The sequence below is a fragment of the Panthera onca genome, chromosome C2 (genome assembly GCF_046562875.1).
Source record: "Panthera onca isolate mPanOnc1 chromosome C2, mPanOnc1 haplotype 2, whole genome shotgun sequence".
NCBI classification, from domain to species: Eukaryota; Metazoa; Chordata; class Mammalia; order Carnivora; family Felidae; genus Panthera; species Panthera onca.
This window is the reverse complement of record NC_138347.1, coordinates 3,344,218-3,361,913: the sequence shown is the minus strand read 5'-3', so window position 1 is coordinate 3,361,913 and position 17,696 is coordinate 3,344,218. Positions and strand designations below refer to the sequence as shown.

The 17,696-nt window shown below is 59.5% G+C and overlaps 1 protein-coding gene across 3 annotated transcripts in view; it reads left to right on the top strand.

The window, feature by feature from the left end:
• PDE9A (phosphodiesterase 9A) overlaps positions 1-7,747 on the top strand; it is an 88,728-nt gene extending 80,981 nt beyond the window's left edge. For all 3 annotated transcript variants that reach the window (XM_078452732.2, XM_060640539.3, XM_060640540.3), the window contains 6 exons: positions 836-949; positions 2,791-2,895; positions 3,561-3,689; positions 4,822-4,917; positions 6,375-6,495; positions 7,573-7,747. In XM_078452732.2, coding sequence (XP_078308858.2) covers positions 836-949; positions 2,791-2,895; positions 3,561-3,689; positions 4,822-4,917; positions 6,375-6,479 — 549 coding nt within the window. In that variant the 3' untranslated portion in view covers positions 6,480-6,495; positions 7,573-7,747. The remainder of the gene's footprint in view (positions 1-835; positions 950-2,790; positions 2,896-3,560; positions 3,690-4,821; positions 4,918-6,374; positions 6,496-7,572) is intronic.
• The last annotated feature ends 9,949 nt before the right edge of the window (positions 7,748-17,696 follow it).

Here is a 17,696-nt window from a genome sequence, read left to right as displayed (position 1 = left end):
GGGCGAGCCGTAGAGAGTCCCCGAGGGCTGCCGGTGAGGAGCTCCTGTGGGGAGCGACCCGGAGAAGCGAAGCAGCCGGGTCCCCTTAGTGTGTGCCCTGCCCTCCTACCCCGGGAGCGGTCAGAGCAGCGTCCCCAAGCAGGGGACCCGCCTCCCTCACGCTGCCCGCCATGGGGACGCACGAGGCTTGTCAAACGTCAGACATGACACTTTCCTGACCGTGAAATCATTCAGCCCGACTTTTAATAATATTTTGTCATCGAGTACCTTGCTTACCAAGGTAGTAAGGTATTTGTAGTTAGAGAATCATCGCATTCTCGCTTACGAATGTGTTAGTAGAACGACGCTGTCAAATCCAAGCGGGCTTTGACCACCCCCACGCAGTGTGCACGCAGAGTCACGTACAGATGAGACGCGACAGGGGAAAGAGACTTCTGGAAGATCGGCGATTGACCTCCGGCAACGGGACGTGAAAGGAACGGCCGTGGATCTGGATTCCTGAATTGAGGGGAAGTATCCGTGCTCAGTCGAAACCGACCGTCATCACCGGGAAGCCCAGCGCCGAGCCCACCATCTGCAAGCCGATGGGCCTGCCCCCTCCCGGACTCGGCCCTCGGGGCCCATTTGCAGCGCACGGGTGGGCTTGAACCCCCAGCCTCCACTCGCCAGCTGCGGCCCGGGAGGCGGCCTCTCATCTTACAAATGAGGACGGTGTTGTGCAGACGCACACGTAGAGTTGGCCCCGGACCCGGGGAAGGGCCGTGTGCCCAGCCGGCGCTCGCTGGGTCCTTGCCGGGATTCCGCCCGGGGCTAACGCTTTGCTCTCACTTTCCAGGGGATGATCACTCTGATTCTAGCCACTGACATGGCAAGACACGCAGAAATTATGGATTCTTTCAAAGAAAAAATGGAGAATTTTGACTACAGCAACGAACAGCATGTGACCCTCGTAAGTAGATCGCTACACCCGTTTTGGGGGCCCTGGTGCACGCGTCCTACGCTCCGGCCCAGACTGGACACCGAGACCCCAAAACCCTGAACCTTGCCCTGCAGCGTCCAGCTCTCCCCGGGCAGCCCCCAGCGGGCCTGTCTTCCGGTTGAAGGCAGCTTTTGTCCTTCCTGTGCCGCCTTCTGATTTGAAGGTGGTACGTGGGGAAAAGCAATCCATCCCGCTCAGTCCCGAGAATAAAGTTGGCTCTCCCACGAAGGCGGTGCCCCAGAAAACACTCCAATTACCAGCTTCCGGGCGGGCACCCCAATTACCAGCTTCTGGACGCAGCACCCCTCCCGGCCCGGCCCTCCAAGAGCAGGGCCAGCTGTGCAGAGAAGGGCAGGGAGCCTCACCGTGAGGAGGGCCCGCCTGGGTCTGCACCCCACCTGCCCTTCGTAAGAGAAACACGTGGAAACACCCTTCCCCGTCTTCGGAGAAAGGGGTTCTGCTGAGCCTTGTCTGGGCGTTAGGCCTGCTTTCCGGCCTTCTCTCTCTCTCTCTGGCTCTCTCTTTTTTAAAAGCGATGGTCACTTTCTGTCCCTGGAAGCTGATGAACAAGGAAGCCCTCTGAGATCTGGCCGCCCGTCTGACGTCATGTCCCCAAAACTGATTCGTAGCTAATACACAAGGTGTGCGGGGAAGGACCTCGCGTTCTGCAGAAGTCACACGGCAGGAGAAAATGTCCCCAGGGGCCAGGGCCTCCCGAGGCATCGCTTCTTGGGGACAGGGCGCAGAGAGATGCAGTCATGTGGGAGCCGTGTCCCTGCTCCCGAAAACCAGCAGATGTGGGAGGGGCCGCCTGGCCCTACGGCAGGGTGAGGGCAGTGCGTCTGGAGACAGAGGGACGAGTAGACGTGCCCCCTTTGCCTCCGTTTTCCCTCTGAAACGTAAGGAAAGACCCTGGAGGGCAGAGGCCACACGTCTGCTGCCAGTGTTGAGACCATGAGCCGCACAGAGTGACCATCACCCCTGTACTCCCTCCCTTCAACCGTCCAAGCAGGGGGCCGTGGGGAAGAGGCCCCGGGTCCCCGGGGTTCCATCCACCCCCACACCGGGCGAGGGGTGGCGGCCCGCAGCACAGACCAGGGGGTCGTGCCCTGGCCGGGGAGCCCCCAGATCTCCACTTCTTCGTGCACAAGGGCTGGGGGAGGTAGAGGGGAGGAGGCCCAAATGCTGACGAGCTCCGCGCGGCCGGGCCTGGGGGCCTGGAAGCTTCCCGCAGCCCGGCAGCACCCAGCCTGTGCCCCGGGCCCGGCGTCGGACCGCTGCCCCGAGAGGCCTGCCGGGCAGAGCCCTGTGATGGCCTGTGTTCTGGAGTCACCTGAGCGGAGACAAGGAAGGCCGGGATCGACTCCCGGGGACTGACAAGGGGACAGGGACAGGGGCAGCCGAGTCAGCCCAGGTTCAGCTGAGGCCGTGCCAGGGTTTGAGCCGAGCAGAGCCTTGCCGAGTCGCCTGGCCCACCTGCGCCTGCCGGGAGGCCGGGGCCCGCAGCCCCGAGCTGATGTGCCCGGGAGCACCGCCTGCTGAGTCAGCGTCACACCCTGAGCGCCGGCCCACACGTTGGCCCAGGACATCGGTGACTCCCGGGGACGGTCGTGTGCCGGCCCCGAAGGCACCCGCCTTCGGGCTCAGGGACACACGCCCTGGCCCGACCGGTCTCCTGAAGTGCCCACTGGGCGCGCAAACCTCACCAGACTCGGAGGGCTGGTCTCCGGGGAGGACGAAGTCCAGACCCAAACGGCAGCAGGGGGACGTGCTCCGGGCCCCGCTGCCTGATCCCCCCCTCTGTCTTCCAGCTGAAGATGATTCTGATAAAATGCTGTGATATCTCCAACGAGGTGCGTCCGATGGCAGTTGCAGAACCTTGGGTGGACTGCTTGTTGGAAGAGTATTTCATGCAGGTGAGAGCGTCCCGGTGCCACCAAACCCCCTGCGGGGGCCCCGTGTTGGAAAGGGGGATGGGCGTGCCCAGGGGGCGAGTGGACGGGAGCGGACGGTCTCCGGCCCCCAGAAAGCCTCACGGCAGGTGCACATCCGAGAGGAAAGACGGCCACAGCCTGCAAAGTAGCGTCGACAGCTGCCACCGGGGACCACGAAAGAGCAGTGAATGGGGGCGGCAGCGTCGGGCAAGCGGCCTGAAAGGGAAGAGGCAGAGGCAGGAGGGGAGGCTCCCCCGGGGCGGGCGACACCAAGCAGGTCGGCCTACGCTTTGAGGCCCGGGGAGGCCCTCAGACAGAAGACCAACCAGCCCACGCGGGAGGTGCCGGAAGGGCCAGTAAGGCGCTCGCAACGGCAGCGCGGTGGACCCCGGGTTCAGAGCCGAGAGCCGAGAGCCGCCCGGCGACTCACCCCCCACCCTCCACCCTGTCCCTCCGCCCTGTCGTCACGGCGCGGCTCTGCCTGCCCAGCTCCCGCCATCCGTCCTGGTGACTGTGAACGTCCCCACGACGGAGCGGGCTGGCTGGCGGTGGCACGTTAACCTGCCTTCTGCCCTCTGAGGCCGGTGACCCTCGGGGCCCCCCAGATTCCGCGCTTTCCAACGTTTCGGGCTGTTGCCTCCCTGCAGAGCGACCGCGAGAAGTCGGAAGGCCTTCCCGTGGCCCCTTTCATGGACCGGGACAAAGTGACCAAAGCCACGGCCCAAATTGGGTTCATCAAGTTTGTCCTGATCCCCATGTTTGAAATGGTGACCAAGGTGAGTGACCATCACCGCATGCTGAATGACGTCGCGCTGAGAAGCACACACGTGCACACACGCACCAGCGTGCTGTAGCTGCCTGCTCAGTGCCCCCCTCCAGCACGCCCAGAACACCCTCTCGTCCCCCGCCGTCTTGTCCCTCCCGGTCTTCCGGCCTCCCTGCCCCCTGGGGCCCCCCTCTGCCCTCCACTCCCAGGGCACCTCTGCTGACCTGCCCCATCCACGGGCACACGGCCATCCCCAAGCAGATTTCAGCAAGGAGACTATCTCTGCCTCTTTCCCGAACCTTCCATGGCTCCCCACTGCCCACGATGCAGGGAAAACTGCCCGCCTCGTTACACACAGTCCCCCACCCTCCCTAGCACTCCGGTCGTGCAGGATGGCCCCCAGTTCCTGGTCCTCCCCTTTCTTCAAACCACCTCTGACTGTGTCCCTTCAGCTGGCCTTGGCCCCGTCCCACCCGCCAGCCTTCCAGAACCGCCTCAGCACACCCTTCCCTAAACCCCATTCACTCCTGCTTCTCTGGGGCCTTGGCCTTCCTGCACATTCCTTCACGGACTTCTGGGCCTTCGCCACGGCCAGCGGGGACAGGGGCACAGCGCTGCCACATCGGGCCTGCCCCCCTCCGGCAGCAGGATCGGGATGTGACTGGGGAGGCACGGAAGGCATCCCGGGGCCCAGAGCTACGTGCGCAGGGTTCCGTGGGGCCGGGATGGCAGGATGGCCCGCGTGAAGGCGGACGGCCAAGGCCCTGCCGCGGGAATGGCCTGTCTCCTCCGGCCACCGCGGCTGTGCAGAGACCAGAGGCGAGGCTGGCGTGTGGAAGATGGACGCTGGGGGACGGGCAGGTGGAGGGCAGGTCCGTGCGAAGGGACAGGGCAGAAGCAGAGCAGGACCCGGAGGTGGGTGGGCCGGGGCAGGTGGGAGGGTCTGCAGGGGCCACTGACCCGACGGCCTCAGAACCGGGTCAGCGTGGACCCTGCTGCAGGCGGGACCCCAGAGCTCCACAGGGTGCAGGGGACTGACTCACTGCCTGAGCCACTGAGCCACGCAGGACCCGACACCTGGCCTCCCGGACGCCGCGGCCGCGTGGAAAGACAGACTGAACACATCTTCTTGTCCCTCCCAGCTCTTCCCTGTGGTCGAGGAACTCATGCTGCGGCCCCTTTGGGAATCCAGAGACCGTTACGAGGAACTGAAACAAAGAGATGACTCCGTGAAAGAGGTAAAGCGAGCCGGGCAGGAAACGCGGTCCTCCCCGGGGACGGGCTGAGCCGGGCACCCCTGCAGGGGCCGCTGTGGACTCATTTCCACCACCACCCCCCGAAGTCCAGACCCAGGCAAACCGGGGAGCGTCTACTCTCAGCGAAACCAAACGGCCCCCGATGGCCCGCGCCCCTCGGAGGGGCCACATCGTCCCCAAAAGCTGTGCTGCAGTCGGGTGGGCCAGGGCGTCGCGGCATCTCAGACCCCCTCGGAGCCGCGCCCTGGCCCCTTTCGGGTCCCCATCCTCCAGCCCTGGGGCTGGCCTTGCTGAGCGAGAGGGTGGTGGAAGGAGGCGCTCCCCGCGGCACAGGGAAAGCACCCTGGAGCTCTCACACACGGCGGCTCAGCCCCCTTGGGGTCGGGGAGACGGGGCGTGGCCCCAGGTCGCTGTCAGGACGGGACGGTTCGCAGGGAAGGTCCAGCTCACGTGGGCAGAACCGGCGCAGACGCTTCCTGCAAAGCGTGCGAGTGGGCTGACCGCCCCAGGGCCTCCGCGTGTGCACGTCTCTGCTTCGGGGACCCCACGGGCCTCCCCTGCGTGACGTCCAGCCACCAGGGTGTGCCTCCCCTCAGCCCCCCGCCGCCTCCTCTCCGGTGTCCCTGCTGCCTCTCGCTTTGTCCTGGTCTGGCCTCCACCAGCGTCACGCACCCCGTCCCGTCCCCCGCTCACTTCAGTCGGGTCTCCCTGGTCATGGCGTCCCCCCACCTTGCCGCCGGGAACCCCCGAGCCCCACTGAGCGCTGAGCGGTTTCCCAGGCGCCCCGTGTTGCCCTCACCGCCCCCTGAAACTGCTCTGTGTGTGACGCTGGGCATGTGTCAGTGCTCAGGAGGTGCCTGCTGGTCGATGGGCGTCCCACGACTGGCCTTTCTAGAGGGATCCCTCCACTACAAGGTCCCCGAGAGGTCCTGAGACTCCAGAGGCTAAGAGCAAATGGTACAGAGAGCGATGTCAGAGCAGGTGTGCCCGGCGGGGCCCCGACAGGATCGCTAAAGCACACTCCAGCCGTCGCTATGAAGGTCCCAGGCCCCGCCGCCCAGTGGGGGCCCCCGGGACCTCCAGGATGCTTCCCTACCCCCAGAAAGGACAGACCCCCCCCCCCAGAAGAGAAAGGGTGGACGGGCTCCGTGCTCCCTTCCGCCAGGCCACCGGGCTCGGCAGACACCGTGAGTGCATTGTCCAAGCTCCGGACGCTGGCCGAGAAGGGGAGGCCTCCCACAGCTAGGAAGGTGGCTCGCTCGCAGAGCCGTGTCTGCGACGTGCAGCTGCGTGTGTTTCGGCACACCGCGGCCGAGGACCTCGGCCTCAGTTACACACCTTAGCGTCTCAGTCAACAGGAAGCACCTTAGCAGACAGTCAGGTCCTCACGGTCTCCTGGGACCTGATCGTCGCCTTCTGTATACCTGTCCCGGTTACAGAGGGAGACGGAGAGCTTGACGGCGGGGGGCACCGACACGTCGTCGTCGTCGAGAGAGAAAAGCAGTGATGTGAGAAACAGAGAAGAGGGTGCTATTCTGAACTGACGTCTCGATGCACATGGTAACTCAGAGCCTAAAACGGGGCGGCACTGAAAATCTCTGGGAGGGGGGAAGGAAAAAGGTGGGGGCAGAAATCTGAAAGACAGATGGGTTTTTTAAAGTTTTTGGAATGTTTTTTATTTATTTTGAAAGTGAGAGAGGGCGTGCGCACAAGCAGGGGTGGGACAGAGAGAGAGGGAGACAGAGACTCCCAAGCAGGCTCAACGCTGCCAGCCCGATGCAGGGCTCGAACTCACGAACCGTGAGATCACGACATGAGCCGAAATCAACAGTCGGACGCTTAACCGACTGAGCCACCCGGGCGCCCCTGAAAGACGGATGGTTTTTCAGTAAAGTGAGACTTTTATTCCTGGCCTATAATTCTTAGAATTAGGCTCTGAAAGAAGGGGGGGGGGGGGGGTCACGCTTGGGTTGATAGCCAAAGATCAGTAATTAGCCTATGTGCCGCTTATAAGGAAAAGCACGTTTTAAAATCTTTCCAAACATAAAGCATTTGCGTCTGTCGCCGTGAGCGTTTTCCTGTGCCCCTGACGCAAGCTGTTCGTTTAGTCCGTGTCAAAGGGAAACCAAGCTCATTCGGCCTCCGCGTGGTAAGGTCGTTGGCACACGCTCGTCTGAAGGACCCCTGGAGAGATTCTCGGGACAAAGCTTTCCAGGCGCGGGGTGTGGGAACCTGCGTCTTGTTTGGTGCAGGGGGGCAGTGGCCAGCTCTGGCGTCCGAGAAACTGAGCGCAGCCACCACAAGCTGAGAGACCCACACAGGCGTCTCAGCCTCTCTGAGCCTCAGAGCCCTCATCTCCGGCCTCGAGATAATCACACGGTCATTACCCCTTCCATGAGCAACATGCCGGTCCATCAGAAGCGCTCGGGAAACACTGGCTTTGCGTGTTTCGGCCACACCCTATTTTTTAGTGGTTCAGGAGAAGGATCAAAATCGTTTCATTTGGCCGAAATGTGCTCAGCCGTGTGTCCAGTCCTTAAACATCCCGTGCGTCCTCCCGTGACGATGTTGATTGTGCCCGCACGTTTTCAGCCCCCACGAAAACAAACCAGTAGGTCTTTTCCCTCTTCCGAGCAGACGGAGCCTGGAGGAGGCAGGACGATGCGGGCCGTGGTTCTGGACCAGGCTGGCCGAGCCTCGCGAGCCGTCCGCGCGGGCGAGAAGTTCATTCCGAGCGCCTGACTCCACGAGACCACGTTTTCTAAGAACTGTTTTGTTCACTGATACAAAAAAAAAAAAAAAAAAAAGGAAAGCGGAATTCATGATGCTGTACAGAATTTTTATTTTTAAACTGTCTTTTAAATAATATATTCTTATACAGAAACGGGTACTGTACTTTTTCTTTGTAGTGTTGTGCATCCGGGGGCTGCGTCTGGCAGTCCCCAGAGCCCCCGAGCTCTCACGGGGGGACAGGAACTGTGCTTTGCTCGCAGATGTGTCTGCGCGGTGTGATGTGACGCTCCCTCCCGTGTAAATTCAGAATTAAATGCCAGGCGGTGCCCGGAGCACAAGGACGTGCGCGTGTCCTGTTTGTGAGCAGCGAGGGGGCGTTGGTGGCTGCGTGTGGGGAGGTGGGAACGTGCCACTTCAGTCAGCAGACTGTGCACTGCACGTCTCAGGGGAGGACAGCTGTCCTTTCTTCCTGCCTTTGCTTTTGGGACCAGCACTGGGAACAATCCGGGGAGCCCCGTGCCCATAAAGGGAGACCCGACCCCGGCTGGCGGGCGGTCACGCTCTCCCTCGGCCCCGCTGCGTGTGTTTAGACCCCAGGGCACGTGACGCTTCCCAGGGCCACTGGCTCCTTCCCTGCACCCCCTCGGGACAGAAGAGGCTCCTCTCAGATGAACTGACCTGTCAGGCCGCCCGCCTAATCTGAGCTCTGTGGACATTTCACCCGCTGCCGCGGAGTCTCCTCGGAGCACGCCTTGGTGAATTCCAGAATACTGCTCTCCACCTCTGAATAATTCATCTGTGGGCTGTGACGTTTTCCGTCACTTCTTGAATCCAGTTCCGTATGAACGGCGACCCCGGTTCTATTGCCCTTCGCGGTTCTGTTTTTCATTTTAATCCCGCTAAAGCCCGTGCACATGGCCACGACACGCGCAAACCCAGCAGGTGTCCCCGATGCAGGTCTCCCCCATGCCTGCGTGGCGCCCTGCACTGAAGTCCGTGACCCGCTCCCCCCAGCGAGCCAGCCTCTGACAAGTGCCCCCCACCTGCCCGCCCGTGAGCCCGCCTTCTGGCCAGTTCCCTCCACGCCCCCACCCCCGTGAGCCAGGCTCTACCCGGTTCCCTCCACCTGCTCCCCCAGCGGGGCAGCCTTCTGGCCACCTGCTAACTTGTGCTCCACACCCACTTGCCACACTCTGCCCCCTTGTCAAAGTTCACACAGCCACCTCTGCGTTCAACACTTGGGCACACACACACACACACACACACACACACAGGTCCACACGCGTCTGCATGAGCATACCCATGCCCACATACACAGAAGCACATCCACACACGCTCACACTTGCATGAACAGGTGCACAGGGCTACACACGTGTGCTTGCCCACCGGGTTGTACGTAGACACGTGCCGATGCACGCACACGCACGCAAATACACAACACGCTCACGTGCACATATCCACATAATCACACGGACGGCTGCAGACACACACGTATACACACTCCCGCACGCTTTGTCTGCATCACGGGGTTGCGGTCCCACCAAGTCCTGGAACGAGGAAATCCGCAACTAGGAGGGGCCTGTAAGGAGAGGACGTCGGTGACAGTCCCCCTCCTTGTGGGACAGCCTGGTTTCCTAGCGGAAAGCTTAGACACGGGGACAAGAGCATCAGCATCAGCGTGAAGGAGAAAACGTTCAGAGCCGCACTGCCCATCAGAGACACGCGGCGCCCGGCGCGGTCCAAACGTGACACGGGCGGCCGCCCCCACGGCCCCACACACGGCACACGGCAGCAAGACACCAGCACCTTCCTGCAAACCCCCTATGCCCCCATCACCCTGTGTTCACACGAGGGGCAAGAACACGCTGTTTTGCATTGTCTTCCTCTCCCAACTTTGTAGCGATTCAGGGAATGATGCGTGGGGTCAAACCCCGGCTCCGACGGACCCCCCCAAACCCCACTCCCAAATGTCCTGCCCGAGCCGGGCCCTGACGAGGCGCTGGGCAGGCGGCTCCCGGCGCACCCCTTCTCCCCCTGCTGAGGACACAGCAGCCTCTTGTGGCCCCCGCGCTGACCCCGGGGGGAAGGAGACAGGAAAGGAGGAGCGTCCGTCACTCCCACCCGGGATGGTGACCCCGGGCCCGACGCCCCCACACCGCCTGTCTCTCTGCCTGTCGCATGTCGGACCACGGGTACCGTCTGAGGCTTCCTCTGCTTGTACTGTCCAAGGCCAGCGGGACAGTCCTCACGTGCTGGCACCTTTAGCCAAATCACATCGTGAAACCAGTTCCACTGGTGGAACGGATGGACGTTAAACGAATGAACATTAAACACGCAAAAGACCTCATCTTGGCCGAACAGCCGTGGGCGGGAACCGCTGGCTTCCGGTTGCCTCTGCCCCACGTGGCCAGCCGGGTGCCACAAGGCCACCCGCCACGTCCCCCGCAGGAGACGCCCTATCCGGCTCGGGCTCCAAGGGCAGCTGCGGCGCCAGGCCCCGCCGCCCCCACCCCGGGAAGGGCCAAAGAGGGACAGTGAGTCGGGCACGTGTTCCAGACGAGAGGCTTTGCTCTGGCTCCCTGCTCTCCCAGCATCACCGCTGGGGAGTTTGTAAAGTTCAAATCAAAAGAATTCAACTGTGATTTCTCTAAGGGGCGGGTAAACCTGTCGCTCTGGATTTTGGGGGGGCTGTTCTCTGTCAGGAGCCCAGAGGAGCTGCATGAGGCTGCTGGGGACTCACAGTGAATCCACGCAGGGTCCCCACATTTCCCCAGGCTCACCCGTCAGCCTGTGTCCAGCCGGGCGATCCACGCAGTGAGCCCGGCAAAGATCGGACAGTGTGCTAGAGGCCCCGCAGCGAGGACAGGAGGCGGGCTTGTGAGCTTGGGGTGTTCGGCGAGGGCCGCCAGGTGGACGGCGAGCCTGGGGCAAGGCGGGGCCTCCTGGAGTGTGGCTGTGCAGAAGGGCCACACAGGGAGGCCGGCGGCCGGTGAGGGAGATACCCCGCGCCATCCAGGAAGAGAGGGAGGTGGGGTCTGAGGGGCCGCACAGGCCCTAGGCCCAGCTGGACTTGGTGAGAACAAGGGGGGCAATGCCCACCCGGGGTCCCCACCGAGTGGGCTTGACCAGCCGGTGACTGGGCCCATCTGGGCCCCGGCCCTTCCCTGGCTCGGATGCCCGGCTCCCGGTTCAGGTGACTGGAATGGTTGAGAAAGGCAGACACCGACACAAAATGATCTCCCAGGACCCCACCCACGTTGGGGGCAGCCCTGGTGATGTACACGTCACGAACTCAGACATCTGCCAACTGATGAGCGAGTCTGCGTTCGTTTGTGGTCGCTGACCGAGAAATCGCGTAAGGGGAAAAAACAGCAAAATGTGTGTGTGTGTGTGTGTGTGTGTGTGTGTGTGTGTGTGTGTGCGTGAGCGGTGGAGTCAAGGATACTCAGGCAGGTCCCAGGGGTATAGGCACATAACCCCTCCTGGCACATAGGCCCCGCTCCCGGCTGGAGAGGGAAGCTGGAAAGATGGGAAGATGGGGGCACCGAGTCCAGGCCTGACAAACAAGGAACGTGTGCGCTTTGTTCAGGGGGAAAGGGACAGGTGTGGCTGCGTCACCCCAATCTCTGCTGCCACGTGGCCCTCCTCCCTGTGTGTCTGTGTCCAGATGTGCTTCTGCTATGGGGACATCAGTCACTGGATCAGGGCCCCGCCCACCTCAGGGTGACTTCATCCTAACTTATTATTCTGCAAAGACCCTATTTCCAGAGAAATTCACGTTCACAGGTGCAAGGGGTTACGCTCTTTCCCGAGGGGGCGGGGGGGCACGGTTCAACCCCCTACGCGCTCAGTCTTAGCTTTCCCGTCCGTCCATCTCTGCCTGTCCAGTGGCCGTGCGTGCCGAGCCGTCAGCATGAGGTCTGGCTCTCAGCTCTCCATCGACAGCAGGCCCCTCGGGAGCCCGCCTCTCTCTCTGAGGGTTGAGGCGTCACTGCTGAGGCCCCAGGCAGGGCGGGGGCTCAGCTCTTTGGGGATCCGAGGAAGGCAGAGGGCAGGTACCCGTGAGGCGGGAGAACGTCAGACTCAGAGTCCAGTGCAGACACAGGAAGGGACAGCAGGGTCTCTGCGGGAGGACCGGGGCACCGGGCGCAGGGGGACTCACAGGGGACGGCTGACAGCAAGGGGTTAGGAGGAGAGGTTGACAGGAAGGTACAGACCCAGGAGGACAAAGTGTGACCATCTGCCCGGGGAAAGCTCAAACCTCTGGCTACAAACGGGAAGCGTATCAGTCAGCTCTTGCTGCGTAACAAACTGCCCTGAAACTTAGGGACTGGAAACCACATCGCTTTTCACTCCTTGTGGCTCTGGGGGTTGAGGGGCAGGATTTGTGGTCTGGCCTTGCTCAGCTGGAGCCGGTGGATCTAAAGGGCCTTGGCCACATGTCTGTGGAGCTGTTTGGTACCAGCCAGAGTTCCAGCCCCGGGCTGTGTCGCTGTGCAGCAGGCCAACGTGGTTCATCCTCAGGGTGGCAAAGTGATCCCAGTGGCAAGAGCGCCTAAGCCCCAGTGCCCGGGGAACTTTTCACGCCTTGCCACACACACAGCTGTTACATTACGTCCGTCTGGCCACAGCAAGTCACGCGGTCAAGCTTGGGTGTAAGGGGGGCAGGGACAGACTCCACTTCACGACAGAGGGACACGCGGTTTGCCATCTACCAGAGTGAGGAGGCCCGTGGTCTAAACACACAACTGGCACCCATGCCCCAGTTTTAGCCTCTTCTGGAGTGACAGCTCCCCACGGACCCCGTGTCACTGAAAAGTTACCTTGGCATCCCGATGCTGCGATCGTTGGACTCCCACTGAAAGGGTGTGGCTTGGAAGCTCTTGAACGCTTCTGTGTGGTCCTCGGAGGGCTTCCCAGACGTCCCGTGTGGTCTCCACTCGGCTTTCCCACCAGCTCTGGCCGCCGTCTGTTCCGACCGCGAAGTCGGGGACAGCATCACGCCCCACTTTCAGGGCCACGTGCCGCAGCCCAAAGGGGGTTTTCCTGCCCCTGGCATTGTTTCGTTTCACCAGATTCTCTGCACGGGACTCACTGCACCAAGCCATCAGAGGTACCTAATAAAACCCAAAGAATTTTTAACCATTAACCTTGCAGCAAAAGCATCTAATGAAGGGACTCTAACAACGAGTGCAACCTTTTACTCTGAGCCCCCAAGAGCTCACGGAAGGTGTCACGTTTGGTCTCTCAAGTGATGGGAGAGCAGGAACACTCAATTTTCTGAGACATTCAGAGGAGGCTGGGGTTTCCAGGCAACTCTGAGGAAGGTGGGACCAGCGTCTCACGAGTGGAGGAGACTGCAGATAGGCCAGGGCACGCCCACAGGGTGCCACCAGCTGAGGCCACAGCCAACGACTGTGTGCTTCGAGGACACTTCACGTCGTTGAAAAATGCTCATTAGGTGATGCCAGACTGGGCAAAGTGGATGCCAAATGGTGTGTACGGTCTGATCCCGATTTTGCTGAAGAAAAGTGTTAACAACGGCTATATTACAGTAGGTTGTTTCCGCGTAAAATGAAAACCAATGTTTTTCCAGCTTATTTTCCTCATCTTCTACAAAGAAAAACGTATCACTTTTCAATCAGAAGATACAACCGCGAGCAATACTATATTTGGATGGGGCAGCTTGGCCAGTGGCCTGAGGCTCAGAGGTTGGACCAGATCGCAGCCCAGAGGATGCAAATGCTGGAGCCCAGCGCCTGTGCGCGGAGCCCGGTCCAGGCGAAGAGGACGCGTCTCCGCGCCTCCAATCAGGTGGTAAGATTTTCCTTTCTGCTTATTGTCCGAGAAACGCCACCCGCGGAACGGTAAAGGCAGCCCCGGCGAGGGGCGCTCAGCCCAGCCCCACCCCGGGACCCCAGGCCCCCTGAAGTCCTAATGTTCCACGCTGGGGCCGAGGACACCCGGGAATAAGAAGCCAGGCATGGGGGCACCTGGGGGGCTCACTCAGTCGGTTAAGCATCCAACTCTTGATTTCAGCTCAGGTCATGATCTCAGGGTCGTTCAGCTCTGCGCTGACAGCACGGAGCCTGCTTGGGACTCTCTGCCTCTCTCTCTCTGCCCCTCCCCTGCTCGTTCTCTCTCTGTCTCTCTCTCTCTCTCAAAATAAATAAACATAAGAAAGAAAGAAAGAAAGAAAGAAAGAAACAAAGAAAGAAAGAAAGAAAGAAAGAAAGAAAGAAAGAAAGAAAGAAAGAAAGAAAGAAAAAGCAGCAGCCAAGGCATGCCACGGCCCCCACACACTAGACCAGCCACCTCTGGTAGGATTTCACAAAACCCCTCGGGGAAAAGCACGCCGTGTTATCTTGATCCGCTTGTTAGCTTGATCCGCTTGATCCGTGTTATCTTGGGCCACTGTCCACCATTTCGACTAAGCAGGTGCTGAATGTATTTGTCTTTAGGAAAATAACGCCTGTTCCTGTTCAGGAATGAAAGGGTATAAGGAGGGAGGCCACGGGAGGATGTCAGCACCACTGCGGAAGGGAAAGGGGGTTCTTTTCTCCTGGTCTTTAAGGGTCATTTAAGGGGCAAAAGGAGGCAGTTCTGTCAGTGGTGGAGAAACCGAGCCAGGGATGATGGCAGGAGACAGAGGCTTGCCTGGGTCAGCGCCAGGTGGGGCCTCCTGCCTCCCCCCGCGGCCTGATGAGCGAGGGGCTGGTGGGGCCACGCAGCGCCCTGGGGCAGGTGTGCGGTGACACAAGCCCACGAGGTCCCTGCATCTTCGATGATTGGCGGTGGCCTCCTTGCTGACGGAAGCCTGGTCTCCTGGTCGGTGAGTCACCATTACCGCCCGCTGTGCTCACAAGGACAGCAATGAGGGACCCCGGCCCCCAGGGCAACTCATCGCTTCCAGCAGGCTTCTTGGGAGCTAGAGAGAGCCCCCCACTCCAGGTGGGTCTGTCCCTCCCGGGCCATTTCTCGCTGTGACTCGGGGCACGGCACCGTAGCCTCTAGGGGCATCCGTGGCGGTAGGCCAGGCCTCCACGATCCCCTCCAGTGGGATCCTCCGTGGTTCTTGTAAATTCCCCACAGGAGGGTCCATGCAGGAGACCCTCCTCGGCAAGGCTGGGGGCTGGGCGACCAATATGTGTGCAGACTGCGTCCCTCACACCCTGTATCCCCTCAGCTCACAGGCTGCCCCCCCAGGACACCCCCACCCCACAGGCGGCCCCCGCCCCAGACCCCCTACCCCACTCACAGGCTGCCCTCCCGGGACACCCCCAGCTCACAAACTGCCCCTCCCAGGACACCCCACTCCCCGGCTCACAGGCTGCCCCCACCATCCCCAAATCTTGGGAAGCACCATTCAAAGTCAACAAGTGAACTGTTTTCTCTGCAGTGACCCTGTCAGGCTCCCATTCCCACGGCCAAGTCTGACTCCGGCCTGAATTGCTGAGGGCAGGACTGGATCAGCAGGTGGCCAGAAAGGCAAAAGGGATTCAGGAGTGGTTTGTGAGAGTCCTCCCCGCACGGGGATGTCCGGGAAACGTGGGAAAGTCTAATAGTCTAATACATTCACTTCTCTTCAACATGCTTCATGTTATAACCAAGAAAGTGACCATTTTTACGTTAAACTCTTAATTTTGAGACAACTGTAGATTCCTGCGCAGTCGCCAAGAAAGACTGGAGAGCGAGCCCGCGTGCCCTTTACCCAGATCCCCAGTGGTGACACCTTGCAGAACTCCAGTGCGCGGTCACGTCCGGGATGGTGATGCTGGGGTCACGATGCTGGTGTTACAGTGTGGTCCCCGGGCGCTCCGTCCCGCAGGGGTCCCCCTGCCGCCCCCTTCCAGCCCACCCACTGTCCTTCCACCGGCCCCCGCAGTCCCTAACCTCTTCTCCATCTCTGTAATTTTGTGATTTGCTGAATGTGACATGAATGGGGTCACGCAGTGCCATTCTGTGGAGGTTCATCCAGGTTGTTGTATCAGGAATGCATTCCTTTTTCCTGCCGAGTAGTGTTCTGCAGTGTGGACAGATCGCCGTTTGCTGAATCATTTACCGGCTGAAGGATGCAGGCTGATTCCAGCTCGGTGCTGTGACGAATAAAGCTGTACACACTCGCCCACAGGCTGTGTGTAACTGTGACTTCCCATCTCTCTGGGCTGGGTGCCAGGAAGGTGATACTGGGCCACAGGGCAGTTGGGTGCTTCTTCTCTCAAGAAACGGCCAAGCCATTTTCCAGAACGGCCCTACCACTTTCCGGTCCCACCAGCAATGCACGAGTGAGCCAATTCTTCCACGTTTTCATTAGCATGTGGCACTGTCTCTGTCTCATTTTAGCCATTCTGACAGGTGCATGCCAAAACCCAGCAGGGCTTTGATTTGTGTTTCCTCCATGGCTAAGATGCTGAACCTCCGGGAAGGTGAACGCTAGTATCCTCGGTAAAATGTGTGTTCCTGTCTTTCACCCACACCCACTTTCAAATCTGGGGGGTGTTGGGAGGGTTTTTTTTTTTTACTCTTTTCACCGTTGACTTTGAGAGCGCTTTGTATATTCTGGACACCACTCCTCTGTCAGACGTGCGGTTTGTGACGCTTTTCTCCCAGGCTGTGACTTGTGTTTTTTATCTTCTTTACAGCGGTTTTCACAGAGCAAATATGTTTTACAAATCGGACAGAGTCTGATTCTTGAACGTTGCCTCTTACCCATCTGCCTTTTGGTGTCAAGTCTAAGAACTCTCTGCCTAGTCCTGGACCCTGAAGATCTTGTGGGTTTTTTTTTTTCCCAAAAGTCTCATAGTTTTACGTTTTTTGTTTTTTTAATTTTTTTTTTAACGTTTATTTATTTTTGAGACAGAGAGAGACAGAGCATGAACGGGGGAGGGTCAGAGAGAGAGAGGGAGACACAGAATCTGAAACAGGCTCCAGGCTCTGAGCTGTCAGCACAGAGCCCGATGCGGGGCTCGAACTCACGGACCGTGAGATCGTGACTTGAGCCGAAGTCGGACGCTTAACCGACTGAGCCACCCAGGCGCCCCTCATAGTTTTACGTTTTAATCCACGATCCAACTTTTTGCATGAAGAGGTCTGTGTTTTCGCCTCGCGATGTCCGGGGCTCCGGCACCCTCTGTGGACAGGACTGTCCCTGGTCCACTGACCTGTGTTTGCACCATTGTCCACAAACTGCTGGCCGTGTTTGTGTGGGCTTCTGTCTGGGTTCCCGTTCCGTCCCGCGGATCTCTGTGTGTGTCCCTCCGCCAACACCACGCCGTCTTAATTGCTGTAACTGCATAATATGTAGCATAATACATAATATGTATCTGAAATCAGATACGCTGATTCCTGTCATTTATCTTCAGGTTCAGAAGTGTTCAGCTACTCAGTTTCTTTACCTTTCCGTAAGTGTCACAATCATTTTATCCGCACCCTGGGATTCGGACAGGCACGCCATTAAACACGTTATTGCACACAGGGAAGAACCAACATCCCTACTATGTAGATTCTTCCCGTCCATCACCGTGGTGTGCCCTTCCTTTTTTTAGATCTTCGTGTACTCCCTTCAGCCGTGCTTTGTGATTTTGAGGATACACATTCGGTTTGGTGAGATTACGCCTGCGTATTTCTTTTTTGTTTTGGGTGACTATGAATGTTACTGTATTTTTAACTTCAGTGTCCAAATGTTGTTAATCTATAAAAATGCAATTGCTTTTAATATCATTTCTTGTCAAATTGGCTAACATACAGCATGTACAATGCGCTCTTGGTTTTGGGGGTAGATTCCTGTGGGTCAACACCCAGTGCTCATCCCAACAGGTGCCCTCCTCGATGCCCATCTCCCATTTTCCCCTCTCCCCCGCCCCACCCCCCAACAACCCTCAGTCTGTCCTCTGTATTTAAGAGTCTCTTATGGTTTGCCTCCCTCTCTGTATCTATTTTTTCCCCTTCTGGTCTTTCCCCTCATGGTCTTCTGTTAAGTTTCTCAACTTCCACATATGAGTGAAAACATACGATATCTGTCTTTCTCT